The 19904-nt window shown below is 43.3% G+C and overlaps 1 protein-coding gene across 1 annotated transcript in view; it reads right to left on the bottom strand.

The window, feature by feature from the left end:
• Positions 1 to 1019: 1019 nt before the first annotated feature.
• The window catches only part of ZNF592 (zinc finger protein 592), a 43704-nt gene continuing 24819 nt past the window's right edge, over positions 1020 to 19904 (bottom strand). Inside the window, exons 3-9 of the mRNA XM_070761960.1 lie at positions 12990 to 13168; positions 11231 to 11407; positions 10416 to 10575; positions 8225 to 8494; positions 6542 to 6654; positions 2785 to 2902; positions 1020 to 1701 (exon numbers count right to left, since the gene is read on the bottom strand). Coding sequence (XP_070618061.1) covers positions 1192 to 1701; positions 2785 to 2902; positions 6542 to 6654; positions 8225 to 8494; positions 10416 to 10575; positions 11231 to 11407; positions 12990 to 13168 — 1527 coding nt within the window. The 3' untranslated portion in view covers positions 1020 to 1191. The remainder of the gene's footprint in view (positions 1702 to 2784; positions 2903 to 6541; positions 6655 to 8224; positions 8495 to 10415; positions 10576 to 11230; positions 11408 to 12989; positions 13169 to 19904) is intronic.

Raw genomic sequence — 19904 nt, 5'->3', positions numbered from 1 at the left:
TTCTTTAAAAAAAATCAAATTCTTTCTTAAGAGAGATGCCAATTATTTACCTGGGCGGGTTGTCGTTTAAAAAAAAATACCTGTGTCTCCAAGCCCTAGATGGGAGTGAGAAGGGGGTCTTAGAATCCACCCGCCATGTGTGATCAATACTTCCAGGTGTGTACGTGTGTTTGTCTGTGTAAGGAGAGAGCAAATCTTAAAGCAGACATGCAACTGATTTCTCCCCTGCCAAGATTAAGCAGGGCTCTCCCTTTTTGTAATATTTTCTCAAAAATGAAAAAAGAAAAAAAAGAAAAAAGAAACACCTGCTACTAAATAGTGCTGGGGTATGTATTTTGTAGGAGGGTGTGTGTGAAGCACAGGTTTCATTCACAAGAGTGTCTGAAAGGTAATTTTTCAGGCTAGGGGGGTGGAATCTTTGTTTTGAAAGGAAAAACAAACCTATTAGTGAGTGGTGATATGGCCAGAAGATTCCTGGCAGGGGGTTGGGGCGAAGGGGGTGGGTGTTGAAGGGAGTGGGAGGAAGGACTGCATAGTAGTACCCCTAGATACGAGCATAATTCGTTCCATACGGGAGCTTGTATCTCGAGGCAACTCATATCTGGAACAAGTTGTTCTTCCCCTCCGAGATAACCAAAAGCAAGGATTCTTGCGCCACCTAGTGGACGCTCGGCTCGTATCCCGAATTTGAGCTCGGGAATAGAACAGAAATGTCTCTCCCCTTGTGGCTCGTATCTTGAAATACTCGCATGTAGAGCAGCTCGTATCTAGAGGTACTACTGTATTCTTAATTTTTTTTAAAAAAAATCTGAGCTAATAGGCAAAAAGTCTTGGGCAGCAGGTGAATGCGTTTTTTGCTGGAAGAAAATTTGCCAGGATTATCCTATATGCTAGTCTTCCTCAATTTTGGGGGCTTTAAGAGGTGCGGACTTCAACTCCCAGAATTCCCAGCCAGGGGAATTCTGGGAGTTGAAGTCCACACCTCTTAAAGCGGCCAAAATTGAGAAAGACTCTTCTAATTTTTCTTTCTCTCTCTGTTTCCCCTTTCCACTACTCATTTAGTGCTGGGGAGTTGATGGCTTTGTCAATTTCCCTCCCCGATTCAAAATGCACTGAGCCTTAACGCCCATCAAATGAACAGTCCTCCCTCCCTCCTCCAAGCAAGGTTTCTGGGGCAGCTGAGCAGGACTCTTAAATAGAGGGAGACTTGGTGGGTTTGTTCTGGGAGCTGCTTTTCTCTCTGCTGCAGGGCGCGCCGTCGCGCTCCGAGTCTCTGCTCTTGGAAGTCTCTCCTTTTGCCCTGCTGGTCTCGCTGGGGTTGGCGTCGCCCAGTCCGTTCTCTCTCCTTTCCATTTCCGGAATCTTTTTTGCACTCTCTGGCTCTTCTTCCTCCTCCTCCTCCTCCTCCTCTTCTCCTCCTTCTTCCGGATCTTTCACTTTATGAACGATAAAGAGGTGCCTGTTCAGAGACAGGTGCGACGTGTAACACAAGCCGCAGAGCAGGCACTGCGAAGTGGAACTGTCTGACTTGTGCCGAGGTATGTGTTCCAGAAATTCAGTCTCGGTGGCCGTCGCAAAGCCACACTTTGCGCACTTCCAGCGGGCTGCCTTCAGTTTCTTTGCTGGTGGATCGTCGGATCCGGACGCGGCCACTTCCATCGGACTCGGACCATCGGCGGTTACTCTCTTTGGAGATTTCGTCTGCAAAACAAAGGCCGTGTGCTTATCGTACCCGTCAGCCCACCAGCCAAACGATGCTCGCTAAGAGCAATAAGAACCGTATTGATGCTTCTTCCTCCTCCTCCTCCTCACACCCCATTACCAAAGCTGTCCATGACACCCCTAAACCAGGGGCGTCAAACTCAAGGCCTGTGGACTGGATATGGCCTGCAGGGTGCTTAGATCTGGCCCACAGGGCTCTTCTGAAAATACTGAAGAGCTGGCCTGTGATGCATCTGCCGGTGAAAACAAGCTCACAAGCTCCATTTTTGGCTGGGACAGCCTCCTGCAGCCCTCTGCCAGGGAAAAAAGAGGGAGGGCCATGAGGAGGCTGCAGGAGGTTGTCCCAGCCAGAAATGTAAGTCGCCCCAAGTCCACGTAGAGGGGCGGCATTCAAATCAAATCAAATCAAATAGAAACATAGAAACATAGAAGACTGATGGCAGAAAAAGACCTCATGGTCCATCTAGTCTGCCCTTATACTATTTCCTGTATTTTATCTTACAATGGATATATGTTTATCCCAGGCATGTTTAAATTCAGTGACTGTGGATTTACCAACCACGTCTGCTGGAAGTTTGTTCCAAGGATCTACTACTCTTTCAGTGAAATAATATTTTCTCACGTTGCTTTTGAACTTTCCCCCAACTAACTTCAGATTGTGTCCCCTTGTTCTTGTGTTCACTTTCCTATTAAAAACACTTCCCTCCTGAACCTTATTTAACCCTTTAACATATTTAAATGTTTCCATCATGTCCCCCCTTTTCCTTCTGTCCTCCAGACTATACAGATTGAGTTCATGAAGTCTTTCCTGATAACGTTTTATGCTTAAGACCTTCCACCATTCTTGTAGCCCGTCTGTGGACCTGCTCAATTTTGTAGGTGAGGTCTCCAGAACTGAACACAGTATTCCAAATGGGGTCTCACCAGCGCTCTATATAAGGGGATCACAATCTCCCTCTTCCTGCTTTTTATACCTCTAGCTATGCAGCCAAGCATCCTACTTGCTTTCCCTACCGCCTGACTGCACCGCCTCCATATTTTAACTAAAACACTGCGGATTACTTTTGTCAAGTCTTTGGATATCTGGGAAAGATCTGGATTTTTGATGCCGTGCATGAGGCTCATGTGACTCTCCAGCATCGATGGCTGAGGAAATGTCTGGATTTCGTCTGTGCAATACCTGCGAAATACACAACAACAAAAGAAAAAAAATGCCGTCAATGCAACTGGATTTCTCAGGCTCTCCCTGTGCGACCATTTCCTATCTTCACTCTGCAGTCTATTTTCACAGAATTTTCACAGAAGTGCAGAACTGGAAGGAACCTGGGCACCGTTTAAGATTTGTGGATCTCTCTTCCCAGCACACATCTGTAAACTACTGAGATGTAATAAGAAAAAATCATAAGGCCCTGTGTCGTAATTGCCTCAAACAACCCTGTTTGTGCAAAAAAAAAACAAGAGTCCTATAATAGGAGATCTGTCCCTCTACAAAAATGGAAATGTATCACAGGCCCATGTGAAAATGACCTTGAGAAAAAAGAATGAACGGGAGATGTAGAAATTATGTGAAGGATCTATCTGTCTGTCTATCTATCTATCTATCTTTCTATCTATCTAGCTATCTATCTATCTATTATCTATAATCTATCTATCTATCTATCATCTATAATCTATCTATCTATCTATAATCTATCTATTATCTATCAATCTATCTATCTATTATCTATCTATCTATTATCTATAATCTATCTATCTATCTATCTATCTATCTATCTATCTATCTATCTATCTATCTATCTATCTATAATCTATCTATCTATCTATCTATCTATCTATCATCTATCTATAATCTATCTATCTATCTATCTATCATCTATAATCTATCTTTCTATCTATCTTTCTATCTATCTATCTATCTATTATCTATAATCTATCTATCTATCTATCATCTATAATCTATCTATCTATCTATCTATCTATCTATCTATCTATCTATTATCTATCTATCTATCTATCTATCTATCTATTATCTATCTATCTATTATCTATAATCTATCTATCTATAATCTATCTATCTATCTATCTATCTATCTATCTATCTATCATCTATCTATCTATCTACCTACCATCTACCTATCTATCTACCTATCTATCACCTATATCTATCTATCTATCTATCTATCTATCTATCTATCTATCTATCTATCTATCTATCCATCCATCCATCCATCTATCACCTATCTATCTATCTATCTATCTATCTATCTATCTATCTATCTATCTATCTATCCATCCATCCATCCATCCATCCATCCATCCATCCATCCATCCATCCATATCCAATATGTGACTTTGCATCTATTCTGAATCGTCTGAACAATGTCCTTGAAGGAGATCCGTGCAATTTTCTCACCAGATGGACTTTATCATTAATTGGATTTCTATGATTTCTTGTGAGCTAAGTCTCGTTGGTGAGAAAGCATCTTGAGCACAAACGTTGCAAATTTTACAGCAATATCTCCCAGGAACAAGACCTGTTTTTCTAAAGAGACAAAAATTCTACCTCTTAGTAGATTGGAAGCTAGCTGCCAATTCCAGCGATATCAAAAGTGGCCTTGGATCACAGCTTCAGGGCTGATAAGAACGGGGCGGAAATAAAAGGTTTGCAGTGGGACGCTTAATGTTTTGTCTGAAGTCTTGGTGGGAACCACAATTTTACGTTTGTTAACAGCTTGTGACAGGAATGCAGGAGGCCCCAGAGAGGAGGCCTTTAAAATCCCAAGATTAGATATGAACCCAGACGTGCTCTCTTCACATACACCAGTTAAAGCAACCCTTAGAATTCCCCATCTGTAGTTCAATTATCTAGGTCCCCAGCAGTCGGGTTTCAGGCCCGGTTACAGCACGGAAACCGCTTTGGTCGCGTTGATGGATGATCTCTGGCGGGCCCGGGACAGGGGTTTATCCTCTGTCCTGGTGCTCCTCGATCTCTCAGCGGCTTTCGATACCATCGACCATGGTATCCTTCTGCGCCGGTTGGAGGGGCTGGGGGTGGGAGGCACTGTGCTTCAGTGGTTCTCCTCCTACCTCTCTGGCCGGTCGCAGTCGGTGTTAGTGGGGGGTCAGAGGTCGGCTCCGAGGTCTCTCCCTTGCGGGGTGCCTCAACTAAACAATGCCGGTTGGCGGGTCCCAGGGGAAGAGCCTTCTCTGTGGCGGCGCCGGCTCTCTGGAACCAACTCCCCCCGGAGATTAGAACTGCCCCTACTCTTCCTGCCTTCCGAAAACTCCTTAAGACTCACCTTTGCCGTCAGGCATGGGGAAACTAAACATCTCCCCTGGGCATGTTAATTTATACATGGTATGCTTGTGTGTGTGTTTGCTATTACATGGGGTTTTTCTTAAATCGTTAAATATTTTAATTCATTGGATTGTTGTGACTGTTTTTACTTGTTGTGAGCCGCCCCGAGTCTTCGGAGAGGGGCGGCATACAAGTCCAACTAATAAATAAATAAAATAAATTAATTAATTAAAATAACAACTTTTTTTCCCCCCTTCTCCTCCTCCTTAAAATGTTTTCCGCAGGAAGAATAACAGGAATAAACTCTAGCCTGAAACAGGTTCCGCAGAAAATTTATTTATTTATTATTTAGATTTGTATGCCGCCCCTCTCTGCAGACTCGGGGCGGCTCACAACAAAATACAACAATTCATGACAAATCTAAATTGTAATTTAAAATATTTTTTTAAAAACCCATTTGCTAAGCAAACATACATACAAACATACCATGCATAAATTGTATAGGCCCGGGGGAGATGTCTCAGTTCCCCCATGCCTGATGACAAAGGTGGGTTTTAAGGAGCTTACGAAAGGCAAGGAGAGTAGGGGCAGTTCTAATCTCTGGGGGGAATTGGTTCCAGAGAGTCGGGGCCGCCACAGAGAAGGCTCTTCCCCTGGGGCCCGCCAACCGACATTGTTTAGTTGATGGGACCCGGAGAAGGCCCACTCTGTGGGACCTAATTGGTCGCTGGGATTCGTGCGGCAGAAGGCGGTCTCGGAGATATTCTGGTCCGGTGCCATGAAGGGCTTTAAAGGTCATAACCAACACTTTGAATTGTGACCGGAAATTGAATGCAGACTGCGGAGTGTTGGTGAAACATGGGCATAACTTGGCACTGTTTTCTAGGTTAGTCAGTTGTCAGTGAAGGAGGTTTAAATGATGTCTTGGTAGGGAATTAAGCTCCCCATTAGCCAGACAGCGTAACATGAATGAAAACCCCTTTAGGAGTTAGAAAAGGAAGTATAAAGAAACAGTTTTGGGCAGTGAGTGTTTGATGTGGAACAGCCTTTCTTAAACTGGAATTTTTTGTAGCCAAGATAGGTTTTTCTATGCCTGGCTTAGAAACATAGAAGCATAGAAGTCTGACGGCAGAAAAAGACCTCATGGTCCATCTAGTCTGCCCTTATACTATTTCCTGTATTTTATCTTAGGATGGATCTATGTTTATCCCAGGCATGTTTAAGTTCAGTTACTGTGGATTTACCAACCACGTCTGCTGGAAGTTTGTTCCAAGGATCTACTACTCTTTCAGTGAAATAATATTTTCTCACGTTGCTTTTGATCTTTCCCCCAACTAACTTCAGATTGTGTCCCCTTGTTCTCGTGTTCACTTTCCTATTAAAAACACTTCCCTCCTGAACCTTATTTAACCTCATCACGGGATCTCCTGGAAACGAAAACGGTCCCTCAGTCAGGCAGGCAGGAAAGGACAGGAGCAGGGGATGTGTACAAGCACATCGTTTCTTCCCTCCCAGACTCACCAGCAAGTGTAGAGTTTCTTTGCTGTGTCGTGATTATTGCGAACGTGTCTGTGCAGACTGTTGGAGGCACCGAACGACCTCTCGCACTGTCGGCAGGGAAACCTCTTCATGTTCTGCAAAGGGACCGGAAGAGTCAGTTTAGAAACAGAAAAAGAAGAGTTGGAAGGGACCTTGGAGGTCTTCTAGTCCAACCCCCTCCTCAGGCAGAGAACCCTACACCACTTCAGACAGATGGTTTGTTTGTTTGTCTATCTATCTCTCTCTCTCTCTCTCTCTCTCTCTCTATCCATCTCTATCTATCTATCTATCTATCTATCTATCTATCTATCTATCTATCTATCTATCTATCTATCTATCTATCTATCTCTATCTATCTATCTATCTATCTATCTATCCATCCATCTCTATCTATCTATCTATCTATCTATCTATCTATCTATCTATCTCTCTCTCTCTCTCTCTCTCTCTCTCTCTCTCTCTATCTCTATCTCTCTATCTATCTCTATCTATCTATCTATCTATCTATCTCTCTATCTATCTCTATCTATCATCTATCTATCTATCTATCTATCTCTCTCTCTCTCTCTCTCTCTATCTATCTATCTACCTATCTCTCTCTCTCTCTCTCTCTCTCTCTATCTATCTATCTATCTACCTATCTCTCTCTATCTATCTGTCTATCTGTCTATCTCTCTCTCTCTCTCTCTCTCTCTCTCTCTTTATTAGATTTGTATGCCGCCCCTCTCGGTAGACTCCAACATCTTCTTTAAAACTTCCAGTGTTGGAGCATTCACAACTTCTGGAGGCAGGTTGTTCCACTGATTAATTGTTCTAACTATCAGGAAATTCCTCCTTTTGTTCCAAGTTGCTTCTCTCCTTGTTTAGTTTCCACCCATTGCTTTTTGTCTTGCCTTCAGGTGCTTTGGAAAATAGGCTGAACCCCCACCCCTTGTCTTTGTAGGAGTCCTCAAATATCCTGTCCTGTCACCCCCAGTCCTTCTTTTCATTAACCCAGACATACCCAATTCCAGCAAACATGCACATAACGTAAAACAACAGCATAAAATAACCAGAAGGAAGGGGAAGAATACAAGCAGGAGTCTTCTTCCTGTTTCCACTGCATTGCTAGGAAGTTAGAAGACGCAACCATATTAAAAATGATGGGGGAGAATGTCCAGGGTGTCCAGGGGAGAAAGCATTCTGAAATTCCCTGATATTTCCCTAATATTTCTCTATAACTTAAGGCATGGTCGTAGATGACGTCATACCAAACGGCTAAGCCAGTGTTTCCCCAACCTTGGCCACTTGAAGATATCTGGACTTCCACTCCCAGAATTCCCCAGCCAGCATTTGCTGGCTGGGGAATTCTGGGAGTTGAAGTCCAGATATCTTCAAGTGGCCAAGGTTGGGGAAACACTGGTCTAAGCCGTGGACAAATATCGGTAGCTGAGGAAGCAAGTTGTTGCCACATTTATGTTCATTTTTGCTTGAATCTGCCAGGCAGCGCGATCCGTTTTTTTAAAAAACATGATTTCCCCCTGACTTTTAAACATTTTAATAGTTTGGTTTCCCCCCCTGATTTATTCTGGTTTTTTTCACGAATTCCCTGATAATTCCCTGATTTCCCTGTTCTCCAGGTTTGCTGGACACCCTTGTCCTATGCTTCAACAAGCAAGAGGTTACCTTTCCGTGGCTTTTCCTCATGTGGGACACGTAAGTTTCACGATCGGGGATCCACTGCGAGCACTCCCGGCAAGTCCAACTGCCCGGTTTGGACTTTGCCTTGGATTCCGGGCTGACGCCTTTCGCGGGCAAAGAGGTGGGCTGAGAAGTACCGTTGACGATGGACAGTTCCTTGGGCGTGGGAAGGACGGGACTGGGCGTGGCGGTCGTCTCAACCTTCGGCCGAGTGCCGGGGAAATCCTGGGGGTTTTCCGGGACTCCATGGATGCTCTAGTCAAAAAGTCAAGGAATCGAGCTCAGTGTCAGCCTCTGCATCTCTTCTTAATTTATTTTATTTTATTTATTTTATTATTTATTTATTTATTTACTTACTTACATATTTACTTATTTATTTACTTATTTACTTACATATTTACTTATTTATTTGCTTATTTACTTACTTACTTACTTACTTATTTACTTATTTATTTGCTTATTTACTTACTTATTTACTTATTTACTTACTTACTTACTTATTTACTTATTTATTTGCTTGTTTACTTACTTACTTATTTATTTAATTATTTACTTACTTATTTACTTATTTATTTACTTACTTACTTACTTATTTACTTATTTATTTACTTACTTACATATTTACTTATTTATTTAATTATTTACTTACTTATTTACTTATTTATTTGCTTATTTACTTACTTATTTACTTACATATTTACTTATTTATTTGCTTATTTACTTACTTACTTATTTATTTATTTATTTACTTACTTATTTACTTATTTATTTACTTACTTACTTACTTATTTACTTACATATTTACTTACTTATTTATTTACTTATTTACTTACTTATTTACTTATCTACTTACTTATTTATTAGATTTGTATGCCGCCCCTCTCCGAAGACTCGGGGCGGCTAACAACAATATAAAAAGACAATGTAAACAAACCTAATATTAAAAGCAATCTAAAAAACCCCAATTTAAAGAACCACTCATACATTCAAGCATACCATGTATAAATTCTATAAGCCTAGGGGGAAGGGAAATTTCAATTCCCCCACGCCTGACGACAGAGGTGGGTTTTAAGGAGCTTACGAAAGGCGAGGAGGGTGGGGCAACTCTGATATCTGGGGGGAGCTGGTTCCAGAGGGTCGGGGCTGCCACAGAGAAGGATCTTCTCCTGGGTCCTGCCAAATGACATTGCTTAGTCGACGGGACCCGGAGAAGGCCCACTCTGTGGGACCTAATCGGTCGCTGGGATTCGTGCGGCAGAAGGCGGTCCCGGAGATATTCTGGTCCGGTGCCATGAAGGGCTTTATAGGTCATAACCAACACTTTGAATGGTGACCGGAAATTGATTGGCAACCAATGCAGACTGCGGAGTGTTGGTGAAACATGGGCATACCTAAGTAAGCCCATGACTGCTCTCGCATCTGCATTCTGCACGATCTGAAGTTTCCGAACACTTTTCAAAGGTCGCCCCATGTAGAGAGCATTACAGTAGTCGAACCTCGAGGTGATGAGGGCATGAGTGACTGTGAGCAGTGAGTCCCGGTCCAGATAGGGCCGCAACTGGTGCACCAGGCGAACCTGGGCAAACGCCCCCCTCGCCACAGCTGAAAGATACATACATACATACATACATACATACATACATACATACATACATACATAAATAGCACTTAAGACTTATATACCGCTTCATAGTGCTTCAAAGCCCTCTCTAAATGGTTTACAGAGTCAGCATATTTCCCCCAACAATCTGCGTCCTCATTTTATTGACCTTGGAAGGATGGAAGGAAGGCTGAGTCAACCTTGAGCCTGGGGACACTCGAACTGCCAAACTGCAGGCAGCTAGCAGTCAGCAGAAGTAGCCTGCAGTACTGCACTCTAACCACTGCGCCACCACAACTTTTAATACGTAAATAAATAAGGTGATTTTAGGATGCTGTCCTGGCTATGCTAAGTTGTCATGTCGGGACTAACAGGCTATGCCAACCCAGTCACTGTACTCTGCAACTTATAGGCTTAGCTTGTTCTTTAAATTCAGTCGTTTGTGGCTGACATTTAAATCATAGTTAAGCAACTTCACTCTTAAGAAAACGCCCATCAGAGGTGGGGAAAATAAAAGGCAGCCCAGGTGTTTTAAGGGATGAGCCTGAAAGGTGACAGTGGCTTTGAACTACCGACCTTGACGTGCTGCATCAACTGCAGCTTCTGCATATACACCAGTTGGCAGTGGGGGCACTTGAACACGCCCACCATCAGCCGGTTGGCATTTTGCTGGAAGTGCTCTTGTAGAAGTCTCTTCTTGTTGAAGACCGTCTCACAGGAACATTTGTAGATCACCCTGCAGGTGGAAAAACGAGAACCTTCAGGAATGAACGAAGCAGGGAAAGCAAATAGACCAAGACTTCAAAGTCCACTGGATTGGGCAATCAAAACATTAAAATCATTATTTATCGTATTTATATGATAATCTTGAGCCACTCTAAATCGAACTCCTGGTGTTGGGCAGTTAGTCTTTAATACTGCATTTTAACAAGAAGGAAGGAAGGAAAGAAGGAAGGAGGGAAGGAAAGAAGGAAGAAAGGAAGAGAAGGAAGGAAGGAAGGAAGGAAGGAAAGCTGAGTCAATCTTGAGCCACTCTAAATCGAACTCCTAGTGTTGGGCAGAGTTAATCTTTAATACTGCATTTTAACAGGAAGGAAGGAAGGAAGGAAGGAAGGAAGGAAAGAGGGAGGGAGGGAGGGAAGGAAGGAAGGAAAGAGAGAGGGAGGGAAGGAAGGAAGGAAGGAAGGAAGGAAGGAAGGAAGGAAGGAAGGAAGGAAGGAAGGAAGGAAAGCCTAGTCAACCTTGAGCCACTCTAAATCGAACTCCAGGCAGCGGGCAAAGTTAGTCTGTAATACCGCATTGAGCCACCATGGCTCAGATGAAGGAGGCAAAGAAACTCCAGACACTGTAGAACGATACAAAAAAGTCCACGTCCTGAGCAGGCCACTTACTGAGATGTCTTGTGAGGCTCCGCAGGGTGCTGGCTGTTAATGTGTGCGGTGGTGCTGTCGGCAGACTTGAAGGCCATGGGGCAGAACGAACACTTGTGGAAGACCTCGCAGTGCTTCTCGTGAATGTGGACTTTCAGCATAGCCTGCGACATGAACACCACTCCGCAGTGGCTGCACCTGGGGGAGAAAAAAGGAGAGGACACACTCAGCTGGAAGGCAGCACATCTGCCAGCGTCATCCCTGGAGACAAGTCAGGAAATGGGACCATAAATCATTTGTGAAGAACCTGTGAACGTTCACAGGTTATAGCAGGGACGGCGAACCTTTTCCCCCCCTCTGGTGCCAAAAGAGCATGTGTCATGCACTATTGTGCATGCGCCAGTGGCCACACCCATAATTTAATGCACGGGGAGGGCAAAAACAGCTTCCCACATCCCCTGGAGGCTGGAAACGGCCTGTTTCCCAACTTCGGCTGGGCCCAGTAGGCTCCTGTTTTGCCCTCCCCAGGCTCCAAAGGCTTCCCTGTAGCCAGGGGAGGGTAAAAACACCCTCTCCCACCCCCCCGGAGGTTCTCTGGAAGCCAAAAACGCCCTCCCAGAGCCTTTGTGCGAGCCCAAATTCAGCTGGCCGGCATACACATGCACGTTGGATCTGAGCTAGGGCAACGGCTCACGTGCCAGCAGATATGGTTCCGCACGCCACCTGTGGCCCCCATGCCATAGGTTCGCCATCACTGGGTTACAGGATAGCAGCCTAGATAGCTTGCTGCAGATAATGGGTAGACATCGGAGGTTGAGATAGTTAAGAGGGAGTATGCAAAAATGAGGTCCACCCCACCATATCAATTCTCTGAAGCCGGGCTGAAAATATTAATCTGAGTTTAAGCCTCGCTCCTTCTTCTCTGCTGGTCATTCCTGCACCAGAAGAAAAGAACCATAATTTTCCAGAAAGGAGTAACGGGCAAGACATTGTTCCCTCGCTGTAGCAACGTCTGAGAAAGTCAGCTGGTGAAAAATATAAACAAAAAAAGAGTCCCTTTTCACAGGGGCTAAGGCTGGCGAAATCACCGGTGACAGGACTAGGCTGAGGATTCTACTGTTTGTGGTCAGCTAAAAATAAAAATAAAATGAACGAAAGATGCCCAGTATCGCTAACTAAAAATATCAGAATGGATCCTTGAGCAAGTTCCGTAAGACTCCTGCAATCTGCCCCCAAAGCTCAGTCATTTGGAGATTATTATTTTTTTAAAGTCATATACACTGCTCAAAATAAATAAATAAAGGGAACACTTAAACAACACAATATAACTCCTAGTAAATCAAACTTCTGTGAAATCAAACTGTCCACTTAGGAAGCCACACTGATTGACAGTCAATTTCACATGTTGTCAGCACATTCAACTTTGTACAGAACCAAGTATTCAGTGAGACTATTTCATTCATTCAGATCTAGGAGGGTTCCCCTTAATTTTTTTGAGCAGTGTACTTTTTTTAGAGCATCTTGGCTCTCGAGCTGGGGGTCTCCAACCTTGGCAACTCTTAAGACTTGTGGATTTCAACCCCCAGAAATGATGGATGCTGGGAGTTGAAGTCCACGAGTCTTAAAGGGTCAGCTAAAAGGGCCCTTAAAAGCTTCAAAGGGGAAGGAGAACTGAGGTCCTTCTCCTTGGTTTTCTTTTTTTAAATGCATAAAAACGGCATCTTGCTTTCTCCCACCCCACCCAACCCTGGGATTCCTCCTCCTCAAGATTAGCACTGACCTGTAACCGACTTTGCGGGAATAATGCAGGCAGTTCTCTTTGACGTGGGTTTGGAAGTAGGCTGACCGGCAAATGGCGCCGCACTCAGGGCAGCAATAGGGAGATTTATGGGTGTGGATTCTTTGATGAGCGCAATAACTGCATTTGTTCGGCAACAGCATCTGACACACTTGGCATGTCTAGGAGAGAGAGAGGAAATAGAGAGGCAACCTTGATTGACTGATTTGCATCGGCTGGCAGGGGGAATGCTGGGAGTTGAAGTCCACATAGCTTTAAAATGGCCAAGATTGAGAAATGGTCCTAGAGGGGTCCAGGCTCTTTATTCAGCTGTTTCTATAGGATGCTAGCTCCAAGAGATGAGGGTTATTTCTAGTTCAGGGTTGAAATGTCTTGGGGCTCTTTGGGCTTGGTGGTTTTCTTGCAGAGGTTTCCTTGCCAGATTAGAATAGAATAATAGAGGGATCTTGGAGGTCTTCTAGACCAGTGTTTTTCAACCAGTGTGCCACGGCACACTAGTGTGCCGTGAGACATGGTCAGGTGTGCCGCGAAACTCAGAGAGAGAAAGAAAACAAGAGAGAGAAAGAGAGAGAGAGAAAGAGAGAAAGAAAGAGCAAGAGAGAGAAAAAACAAGAGAGAGAAAGAAAGAGAGAGAGAGAAAGAAAGAGATAGAAAGAAAGAAAGAAAGAGAGAGAGAGAGAGAGAGAGACAAAGAGAGGGAGGGAAGGTGGGAGAGAGAAAGACATAGAGGGAGGGAGAGAGAAAGAGAGCAAAAAAGAGGAAAGAAGGAAGAGAGAAAGAAAGAGGGATGGAGAGAGAAAGGAAAAAAGAGGAAGGGAGAGAAAGAGGGAGGGAGGGAGAGAGAAATAGAGCGAAAGGGAGGAAGAGAGAGAGAGATAATTTTTTTGTCCAAACTTTTTTTAGCTGCCCCCCCCCTCAATGTGCCCCATGGTTTTGTAAATGTAAAAAATGTGCCGCGGCTCAAAAAAGGTTGGAAATCACTGTTCTAGACCAACCCCAATTATTATTATTATTATTGATTTAAATCAACTCGATTTAAATCATAATTTTTAAAGAGCAAACTCTCGTCTCGTCTCGGCTGTGAAGTTGCCTTAATGCTTCAATGCAGGGCACATTATCTCAGTTGGCACAGCTCGGATTCATTGAGTTGACCAAAAATGTAAACATTGCAAAATACGCAGCCTCATGCTACATAACTAAGCTCCATTTCATGCCGAATAAACGAAATTACTCATGGGTCTTAAATAGAAAACTACCTTTGGATAGATTTCCACTCCAAAAGCATTTTATCAAAATAAATTTGATTTTAAAAATCCTATTTAAAATTTTTAAAATCTGATTTTTTTTAAAAAAAAGTATTGATTTTTATCCACCCGGGAGAGAAATGCTTGAAAAAGCTTCCTTGTTTGACCAAGAGGGAAAACAAGGACAAAAGATACACTGCCCAAATCCTGCACTGCCTGTTAAACATTCTGCTGCAGATAAGACTCGGAAATCAAACTTCTGACCGGCATTATTTTTTTCTGTACCCAAACTGCCCCAAAGTGTTCCCAGCTCACAGAGGTAGATGACAACTCCAATTCATTAGGGGAAGTTCCCCTTCTCTGAACAAATGCCAAAGCCTCCTGTATATTTATTTATGTCCCTTGAGAGCAAACAGGCTTCCTTCCTACCTAATCAGGTATTTAATTTTAACCTTGACAGGGGAAAGGAAACCCATGACAATGATAGCCCAAATACAAAGTGATCCTACCAGCTGGGAATTTAAGGGCAGAAGAATAATCAGCTGGAAAATTATCTGCTGAAATTACCCTTAGACATTGTTGTAAATTGGTATTTCGATTGACTGACTGCCTAAACAATATGCGGAGTAAGGGTGTAGTTATATAATATCTATTTAACCTGCAGATCATTAATTCACCCATTTCCTCCCAATTATGACTGTAATTGGTTGCCTGTATCCTTAAGATTTTTATTTTAAAAAATCACGAATCCCAGCGACCCGTTAGGTCCCACAGAGTTGGCCTTCTCTGGGACCCGTCAACGAAACAATGTCGTTTGGCGGGACCCAGGGGAAGAGCCTTCTCTGTGGCAGCCCCGACCCTTTGGAACCAACTCCCCACAGATATCAGAGTTGCCCCCACCCTCCTTACCTTTCGTAACCTCCTTAAAACCCACCTCTGTCGTCAGGCATGGGGGAATTGAGACTTTCCCTCCCCCTAGGCTTATAAAATTTATGCATGGTATGTTAGTATGTATGATTGGTGAAATTGGGGTTTTAAATTAACTTAAACTTAAATATTGGATTTGTTTACATTGTATTATTATTGCTGTGAGCCGCCCCGAGTCTGCGGAGAGGGGCGGCATACAAATCTGATAGATAGATAGATAAATAAATAAATAAATAAATAAATATTGATTGTTATTGTTTATTTGCACCCTATGACAATCATTAAGTGTTGTACCTCGTGATTCTTGACAAATGTATATTTTCTTTTATGTACGCTGAGAGCATCTGCACCAAAGACAAATTCCTTGTGTGTCCAATCACACTTGGCCAATAAAGAAATCTATTCTGTTCTAATATTATTTTTTTGGGGGGGAGGGAAAGAAAAATCAAGCTAACCCCCCCCCAATCCCGAGTTCTGCAATACTCTCGAAAACATATCGAGCACCTTTCTATTTTCTTTTGGTTTCTGTATCACCACTGGTGGGTTGTTTTTTTTGTTCAAATCTCAGAGCACTTAATTCTTTCATGTAATTTGCTGCCATGTTATGATGATTACGGACGCATTTCAAATCCTTTGCCCACCAAAGAAAGAAAGGTTGGATGGAAACCTCCCCAAATAAAGGTTGCAGGGAACATTTCCCTAGATGAAATAGCAAAGGGTTAAAACCGCCTTGCAAAAGCAGCCCGACACAAGAAACATTCCTTCGAGCCAGTTTGAAATGTGTGGCTTTTTAAAAAGTTCTATCTCTGCTGTTTTTCCTCTGCAGATTGTTCAAATTTACGGCTTTGTTTTCGCTCCTTTGTATTTCTTTTTCATTGGAGATTTTATTGCAAAAGCTCCGTGACGGAGGCTGTTAGAAAGGCAAACACACCCACTGTGGTGTAGTGTGCAATAAATAAGCCAAAAGCATTTGCACGCAGCATCCCTCTCGCCTTCCTACTCCATCGTTTGCTACCTTTCACACCAACACTCCGCAGTCTGCATTGGTTGCCGATCAGTTTCCGGTCACAATTCAAAGTGTTGGTTATGACCAATAAAGCCCTTCATGGCACCGGGCCCTCCTTCTGCCGCACGAATCCCAGCGACCAATTAGGTCCCACAGAGTTGCTCTTCTCCAGGTCCCGTCAACTAAACAATGTCGTTTGGCGAGACCCAGGGGAAGAGCCTTCTCTGTGGCGGCCCCGGCCCTCTGGAACCAACTCCCCCCAGAGATTAGAATAGCCCCCACCCTTCTTGCATTTCGTTAAGCTTCTTAAAACCCACCTCTGTCATCAGGCATGGGGGAACTGAGATACTCTTTCCCCCTAGGCCTCTACAATTTATGTATGGTATGGTTGTATGTATGATTGGTTTTAAAATAAGGGTTTTTAGCTGTTTTAGTATTGGATTGTCGCATGTTGTTTTTACCACTGTTGTTAGCCGCCCCGAGTCTACGGAGAGGGGCGGCATACAAATCCAATAAATGAATGAATGAATGAATAAATAAATAAATAAATAAATAAATAAATGCAAGCTTTCCAAATTGCACGAAAGAGGCTCATAAGCCGCCCCGAGTCTACGGAGAGGGGCGGCATACAAATCCAATAAATAAATAATCAATAAATTTCCTCCCAATTGCTACCAGTTCAGGCTTATCATTAGCGGTGGACGCTGGTGGTTTGCAGAACTGGTAGCGGTGGCAGCCTAGGGCTCCACTCACCCACCCTCTGAGCATGCGCAAAGCCTTCTGCAAAGCACGTGCTCCTGTAGATTTCGCCGCTGATTTCTACCACGGGTTTGTCTTTGGGAGAACCTACCAAAGACCTTCAGACTGGCGAGATCTGTTGACCTCAAACTCAACCCAGACAAGACGGAGTGGCTGTGGGTCTTGCCTCCCAAGGACAATTCCATCTGTCCGTCCATTACCCTGGGGGGGGGGGGGGGATCATTGACCCCCTCAGAGAGGGTTTGCAACTTGGGCGTCTTCCTCAACGCACAGCTCACATCTTTCAGCTGTGGCGAGGGGGGCGTTCGCCCAGGTTCGCCTGGTGCACCAGTTGCGGCCCTATTTGGACCGGGAGTCACTGTTCACAGTCACTCATGCCCTCATCACCTCGAGGTTCGACTACTGTAACGCTCTCTACATGGGGCTACCTTTGAAAAGTGTTCACAAACTTCAGATCGTGCAGAATGCAGCTGCGAGAGCAATCATGGGCTTTCCCAAATATGCCCATGTCACACCAACACTCCGCAGTCTGCATTGGTTGCCGATCAGTTTCCGATCACAATTCAAAGTGTTGGTTATGACCTATAAAGCCCTTCATGGCACCGGACCAGATTATCTCAGGGACCGCCTTCTGCCGCACGAATCCCAGCGACCAGTTAGGTCCCACAGAGTGGGTCTTTTCCGGGTCCCGTCAACTAAACAATGCCGCTTGGCGGGACCCAGGGGAAGAGCCTTCTCTGTGGTGGCCCCGGCCCTCTGGAACCAACTCCCCCCAGAGATTAGAATTGCCCCCACCCTCCTTGCCTTTCGTAAGCTACTTAAAACCCACCTCTGCCGCCAGGCATGGGGGGATTAAGATTCCTTTTCCCCCTAGGCCTTTACAATTGTACGCATGGTATGTTTGTATGTATGTTTGGTTTTTTATATTAAGGGGTTTTTAATTCGCTTTTAGTATTGGATTATTATTGTACACTGTTTATGATTGCTGTTAGCCGCCCCGAGTTTTCGGACAGGGGCGGCATATAAATCCAATCAATCAATCAATCAATCAATCACTAACTGAATGAATGAATGAATGAATGAATGAATGAATAAATAAATAAATAAATGGTCCTGGGGAGGTGGGAGGGAGAGGTAAGATTTTGGGGTCTTTGTACACTGCTCAAAAAAAATAAAATAAAGGGAACAGTTAAACAACACAATATAACTCCAAGTAAATCAAACTTCTGTGAACTCAAACTGTCCACTTAGGAAGCGACACGGACTGACCATCAATTTCACCTGCTGTTGTGCACATTCAACTTTGTACAGAACGAAGTATTCCATGAGAATATTTCATTTACTCAGATCTAGGATGTGTTTTTTGAGTATTCCCTTTATTATTATTTTTTTTTGAGCAGTACATTTTTGCCAAAATGCAAAGGACGTAACAAACAACCCTGCTGTTCCACTGCGGGGTTGGTTGCAACTGAGTCCCAAATTTCTGCCGGTAAGGGAGAAGACATCTGTTAAATATTAAGCTTTGCCCAGTTTTATGAGCTTTCTTGCCATAATTGCCAATCGCTGCAGTTGTTAAGTTAGCCGCTCGATTCTTCAGCAAATCTGCTTGGCTTTCCAGGAGGGGGCAAAGGGGCATCGTGTAACACTGGGACGTGGCAGCTGTCATAAAAGGGAGTCGAAAGAAATAATTAAGAAAGTACAGTGTTCCCTCGATTTTCGCGGGTTCGAACTTCGCGAATAGTCTATACCACGGTTTTTCAAAAAATATGAATTAAAAAATACTTCGCGGGGTTTTTTTCCCTATACCACGGTTTTTCCCACCCGATGACGTCATATGTCATCTCCAAACTTTTGTCTGCTTTTAATAAATATTTTTTTTAATAAACTTTAATAAATAAACATGGCGAGTAATAATCTAAATGGTTGCTAAGGGGATGGAAAATTGCAATTTAAGGGTTTAAAGTGTTAAGGGAAGGCTTGGGATACTGTTCATAGAAACATAGAAACATAGAAGACTGACGGCAGAAAAAGACCTCATGGTCCATCTAGTCTGCCCTTATACTATTTCCTGTATTTTATCTTAGGATGGATATATGTTTATCCCAGGCATGTTTAAATTCACTTACTGTGGATTTACCAACCATGTCTGCTGGAAGTTTGTTCCAAGCCTCTACTACTCTTTCAGTAAAATAATATTTTCTCTTGTTGCTTTTGATCTTTCCCCCAACTAACTTCAGGTTGTGCCCCCTTCTTCTTGTGTTCACTTTCCTATTAAAAACACTTCCCTCCTGAACCTTATTTAACCCTTTCACATATTTAAATGTTTCGATCATGTCCCCCCTTTTTCTTCCGTCCTCCAGACTATACAGATTGAGTCAATGAAGTCTTTCCTGATACGTTTTATGCTTCACCATTCTTGTAGCCCGTCTATGGACCCGTTCAATTTTGTCAATATCTTTTCATAGCCCAAAATAGTGTATTTATTTCCGCATCTCTACTTCGCGGAAATTCGACTTTCGCGGGTGGTCTCGGAACGCATCCCCCCGCGAAAAGCGAGGGAACACTGTATATGACTGTGTGGAAACGGATCGGCTAACGATGGTATTAAAAGATAAAAAAGATTCGGACTACAGTGGTACCTCTACCTAAGAACGCCTCTACTTACAAACTTTTCTATATAAGAACCGGATGTTCAAGATTTTTTTGCCTCTTCTCAAGAACCATTTTCCACTTACATTACAATCCACTTGGATTTGTGTTAATGTCTGTTTGTATGGGCTTATAATTTTTTTAATGTATAAAATTCAATTAAAATTTTTTTTTAAAAAAAAGTAAGTCAAAATCAAGCCTCCGAATCTAAGACACATGACCATGGAGGTTGCCGCAAGTGAATTAATTGAGAAAACAATGTTCCTAAGTCGGTGCTCTTGTATCTTTGAACAGTGACTTACGTGTAAAAGC

Source organism: Erythrolamprus reginae, chromosome 10 (genome assembly GCF_031021105.1).
Source record: "Erythrolamprus reginae isolate rEryReg1 chromosome 10, rEryReg1.hap1, whole genome shotgun sequence".
In the NCBI taxonomy this organism is placed as follows: domain Eukaryota; kingdom Metazoa; phylum Chordata; class Lepidosauria; order Squamata; family Dipsadidae; genus Erythrolamprus; species Erythrolamprus reginae.
This window is presented reverse-complemented; position numbering and strand designations above follow the sequence as displayed.